This window comes from Arachis hypogaea, chromosome 6, assembly GCF_003086295.3.
Source record: "Arachis hypogaea cultivar Tifrunner chromosome 6, arahy.Tifrunner.gnm2.J5K5, whole genome shotgun sequence".
NCBI lineage: Eukaryota > Viridiplantae > Streptophyta > Magnoliopsida > Fabales > Fabaceae > Arachis > Arachis hypogaea.
The window spans coordinates 1836646-1842645 of NC_092041.1; the positions used below are offsets into that span (position 1 = coordinate 1836646).

General features: G+C 28.1%; 1 protein-coding gene across 1 annotated transcript; it reads left to right on the top strand.

The window, feature by feature from the left end:
- The first annotated feature begins 2847 nt into the window (after positions 1-2847).
- LOC112698038 (uncharacterized) lies at positions 2848-3707 on the top strand. Its single transcript, XM_025751464.3, has one exon. The coding sequence runs from the start codon at positions 2855-2857 to the stop codon at positions 3464-3466; it is 612 nt and encodes a 203-aa protein (XP_025607249.1). The 5' UTR covers positions 2848-2854; the 3' UTR covers positions 3467-3707.
- The last annotated feature ends 2293 nt before the right edge of the window (positions 3708-6000 follow it).

Sequence of the window (6000 nt, forward strand, 5' to 3'; positions counted from 1 at the left end):
ATTTAGTATTTATAACTCAAGTTAGTCTTTGACTTTGATTTCATCACAGAACCGCTAATAGAATGCTGAAATAAATTGGTGGCGGTAATTATTTAATATAACAATTGAAAATTTTTTTATTTTAATTTTTTTCTTATGAAAAGTTTAAAATCCAAATAGTAATTTTACTTAAAAATTTTAAAAATTTCTTAAGGAACAAATAATTAAAATAAAAAATATTGAGGAATGTTAGGGCAGCAATTTTTGGAATTTATAACTATCAAATAGTTATCAATAAGACTTTTAATGATGTGAGATTAATGTGAGATTTTATCCAATGATCCACTTTTTTTTACTAATTACATGCTGCCCAGAATTTGATAAAATTATTGACCCTAGATTTTTCCTAAAATATTAGTTATCACATCAAATAGTCTTTAGAAAGCTTAATGTAATAGTCGTCAATTTATTTCAGTACAGGCATTAATAGTTTTATGATAAAAATAAAGTCAAAAACTCATTGACTCACGAATGACAAGTTAAAAAATAAAATTGAGTAAATTAAAATTTTTAAGTCAAAATTAAAATGCTAATATAAGTTTAAAGATCAATTTAAATATTATTTTTTTATCGTAGATATATTTTTCTTTATACTACACAAAAAGAAAAATATTAGAGAATGATAAGAATTTATTATTTTTTATCATAAGTTAGTTATTAATATTTAAAATAAAAAAAATATATTGTTAAATTTTTAGACTAAAAAAACTTACTAAAAAATTGAATTAATAACAAAATAATAACTAAAAAATAATAAATTTTAATAATCATTTAATATTTCTCATGCAAAAACCTTTTCTTTATAAAATTCTCATAAAAATATATCGCTACTCACGAGACCGGCCCTTTTGGTGTTCTCTTTTTTATGAATATGGTTTCATTGACTATCATTCTTAATAACAAGAATGTTGTAAAATAACTAAATAAATAAATAATGAAGAGGTAACAAATATAAAGTATAAAAAATAATTAAATAATTCTAAACATAATTAAATAGTTCTAATTATAATATTTATTATAATTACTATTATAATATAATTAATATATTTATTAATATTATAGTAAAGAATATAAGAAAGAGAATACTATAAGAGAGAGAGTGAAAAATATTTTTTATTTTTTGTATGTATATAACTTCAGATCATATCTTATTTATACATGTATAAAATATTTATTTTTCAATTTTCATTTAATAAGATTCTCTTGGTAACATAATCATTTTATCATGAAAAAAGTTAAATGGTTCAATGAATATCCACTTTTGTTTTTATCACAACAGAATACTAATTATTCTTTAAAATTTAATCTTTTGATCTGTTTTTAAATTGAATAATATATTATTTTAATCTTTTAATTAATTATGTTTTTTATTTTTAAAAATTTATTATTATTTAATTAATTTAAATATTTAATATTAACTATTTAAAAAATAAAAAATTATTTATTTTTTTCTTTCTGAAAACCGAATAAAACACTTTTTATTAAGGAGCTTCCGCATTCGATATCATTGGCTTCTTTTAAGACAGCCTTTGTATGTAAAATAATAGAAAATGATAGATAGACAACAAAAATATTAAATAATGTGAATAATAAATATATTAAATATTTAATTTATTATATATAGATAGTTATTTTAATATTAAATTTAAGTAAATAATTAAGATGTAATGTATTTTTAAATTTATTGGACTAATTTTAAAATCTATTATTAACATTATTTACAAAAATTATTATCTCCTTATCAAAATCCTAAAATAATTCACGAATTAACCTGTGCTGGCCGCCGATTAAATACTTATTATTAGGAAAAACTACCAAAAGTATCCATGAAGTTTATGAACGTTGATAAAAGTACCCATAAACTAAGGAAATTAACGATATACTCATGGAAGATGAATTTCGTATGACAAAAGTATCCAAACCGTAATTTTTTGTTGATTTTTTTAATAAAATTTCCAAACTATCCCTGCCCTCAACCTCAACTCACTTTTTTAATCTTCCATAACTCAACATGCACCTTTAAAACTTGCCATGAAGTCCAAAATTACTCCTACAACAGACGAAATGAACCTTTTACGATGAAAATTTTGGATAATAACGCAACAGAGGATTGCAGCGCCGAGATTAACAAAAGAATCAATCAATACCGATGAAGAATTAGAGAAAGAATCATAAATGAACATTTTTTAATCGTTTCAATTGTTTTTTCCTTTTTTTCTTAATTTGAGGGCTTTCTTTGTGTGAAGGGATTGGCAAAACAAATGGAAAAGAGCTCGCCATATTAAATTTATCTATTAGGAATCGGTCGAAGTCCTCTATCACCACTATCACTATTGATTTTGGCCTGGTCTATTATAAGAATAGTTTTAGACTCCATGACAAAGATTTTAAAGGTACAAATTGAATTATGAAAGGTTGAAAAAGTGAGTTGAGGTTAAGAGTGGGGGTAGTTTGAGAATTTTATTAAAAAATCAACAAAAAAATATTAGGATTTGAATACTTTTGTCGTACAAAACCCATCTTCTATGAGTACATTATTAATTTCTTTAATTTATAGGTACTTTTGTCAATATTCATAAACTTCATGGATACTTTTGTTAATTTTTTCCTTGTTATTACTTTCTTTCCTACATTACCCAAAAGATTCCAAACAAAGAATATGAAAAAAGGGATCTAATAATGCTTTGTTTGCTTTTTGTGTCAGTCTGCAGGCAGCACTTATTAATTATTATATACATACATAAGAAACAAAACCTCCTATATATACAAGGTGCATATCGAATTGAACTAGTTCTATAATAGAAGAGAATATAATATGGGTAACTGCGCCTTAAAAGGGATCATCACCGCCACTAGTCATGGCGGAGTCTTAATGGATAACAAGCAGATGGTGAAGGTGGTGACCTCCAATGGAGGCATCATGGAGCTCTGCACCCCAATAACCGTTCATTCCATTACCAACGGGTTCCCCGGTCACGCCATATTCGCAAGCCCCTTCTCATCGGAGCCCCTTCTCCGCAAACAAGAGCTTCATGCCGGCCAACTCTACTACCTCCTCCCTCTCAACCCTTATTATTATTATTCAACTTCAAGAGCCAGCATGATAACCAGACAACTCTCTAACTCCACCTCAACACCTTACCGGATTTTCACTTGCAACGCTAACATGTGGTCGCAAGCAGAAGAGGGATCCTCTCCAAGGCATAATAATAATTATAGCTCCGGAGTGTGGAAGGTGAACTTGGTGATAAGCCCGGAGCAGCTGTCGGAGATTCTGTCACAGGACTCGCTGACGGAGGCGCTGATTGAGAGCTTGAGGACAGTGGCAAAGTGCGGTAACGGGATCACTTCGCCAGCGGGTTCAGGCCACTACTCCAGTCTATTCAGCAGCAGGAACCGCTCTCTGTCTCTCAGAAACCCGGTTTAATTAATGCACTCTTAGGCTTAGGATCACATTGTATGCTCACCAAACCAACCATGAACCATCGTTGCTTAAGCTAAGGTAAATCCCTTATTAGTATATTACTAGTCATCTAATTAAGTTACAAATAAAAGATGTAATTGGCGGCTAAAACTCTTTGACGAGGAGTGTTAGCGGCCACATAATTTGTAATCATTAAGTAGTTATTAATGATGTATTTAATGATGTGAAATTTTACTAGTTATATGTTGACCAAAATTTAATAAAATGATTAATTCTTAAACTTTTCTCTCTTCAATACTCACGGTGTGCCTAGTCTATTCTACCCATCCATTTTATTATATAAAAATTAAAAATTGAATTTCTTACTTAATAATAAAATTAATGTGATACATTTTTAAACGTATTTTTTGATTTATTTTTTAACTTATTAAATATAATTTATTATAATAAATTAATTACATAAATTAATTAATTAATTAATTATTTAAATATTATATAATTTATTATAATTTATGTCAATCAATTAATTATAATTTATTATATTAGTTATTTTAATTTACTAATTTATAATTTATAAAATACATAATAAAATAAATAATTTATTATTTTTTAATTAAATATAATAAATATAGATTAATTTGATTAAAAAAATAGAACTTAAGAGGGTATTTTTTATTTATTTTTAATTCATTAAATCACATAAATTATAATAAATTAATTATATTAATTAATTAATTCAATAAACTATTTTTTTATTTATTTTTTTGAATTCAATAAATCATCTTTCCATTGCAGCAAATCAAAAATTGATATCAACTCATTTTGTTCAATAACTTCTATAAAAAACTTAATTATACATTCATCTCGGCTTATTGATCTTGGGCTTCAAAATATTGTTATGCTCCGAACACCACCACATTAGAAATTTCTCTCCTAAATACTTATCAACATAAAAAGAAAAGTCCCCCTCAGCACTAGTAACCTTCAGATACATCTTCTTAAACTTCTTAATGAACGACTTATACAGCTTAAAAATCACAAATCTCGGTGAATTATTCAAATTCACCCACCCACATTTTCACACTCTCTCAGCCTGAAACAAAGAGAAAAACAGCTCCACCGATAGTTCCTCCTCCAAAATTTTCATAAGAATTTCAGACGCACGAAGAAAAGTTCACCCATTAGAATGCAGTTGAGAAGGTGCGCAATTCAACTGCTTCAGCACCTGACACTGAAAATCATTAAAAGGAAGCTTCACCTTCAGTTCTTCCAACACACAGCTATACATAAAAAAAATGTTCAAAACCCTTCCCTTGTGAAATACCCTGTCATTTTCAGAACATAGGAGTAACTCTAATCGTACTCCAGAGCCAACCCTCACAATCATAGCCTTGTCTATTTCATTTACAGCACCCTCATTCAGAAACAATGAAGCACGACTCCTCACATTGTCGTTTACCCAATTGTAAGATCAATCTATCTTTCTCTTTTTCTCTTTCTCAAAACCCATTAAAAAATAACAGTGAAAAAGAAGAATAGAACACGAATCACATAATTGAAACTGAGAAGACAAGATAAGGGATTAATATATACCTCTTTTGCTCATTTTTTCCTTCAAAATGCTTCTAAAACAATAATGCAGCAAAATGCAAACCTTCAGGATTCCAAAGTGTTTTAATTAACACACTTAAACTAAATTTCAGTTTCACTGTCTCCTGTCCCATCAGTTACATCAAACCCAATGAGTCTGCATTGGAAACACGCACGTTCATTAAACATGCATTTATTTCTTTCACTCTCCTAATTATATCATTGTGTAGTTTCAATATCTGTTTAATAAAACACCTTGAACTAGGGGTTCTAAGGGCAACCTAAACTCGTCGAGCTATATAACTCATTAAAAGCTCAACTTGTTTCATTAAATTTATTCCCAGGCTAAGTTTGGGAGCTATGATCCGACCGTTACAAATCCAACGTTATAACTCGGCATTATGTGTCATAACTCGGCGAACTTACGTTATAGCTCGGCATTACACGTTACAAGTGGACTCAACGGACTACATCTTAGAGTCAAAACGTCCGATCATATATCATCATCCATTACACCCTTATTATTGCTCTTCAATTTAGACAATAAAATAGAAACGTAACCGACCTTATGATTTCACCTATAAAAGGTATGATCTTCTATTGTAAAAGACACGTTGAATTTTGAATACTAACTTAAGCATTGAAGTGCCTTTACAAGTACATTCCCCTTATTTTGGATCACACTCCTTGTAAGCGCAAGCTCGGACTTCTCAAAAATTCATAGATCGACGTTAAAAGGAATAATTCGGCGTCGATTTACAGAAGCCGAGTTTCCCTCAAAGTATCTATACAGAAACAATAATAAATAAATAATTTTAGATATATAAATAAATAATTTTAAATATTATATATAAAATTATATATATCAAATTAAATAAGATAAGTTGTATTATTCGTTCTGTAAAATTATTAATAACAGAGACAATATAGTGCGTCATTATATAGAT

Excerpts from the sequence above, each read along its gene's own strand:
- LOC112698038 (XM_025751464.3), top strand. The coding sequence starts at position 2,855 with ATGGGTAACTGCGCCTTAAAAGGGATCATCACCGCCACTAGTCATGGC.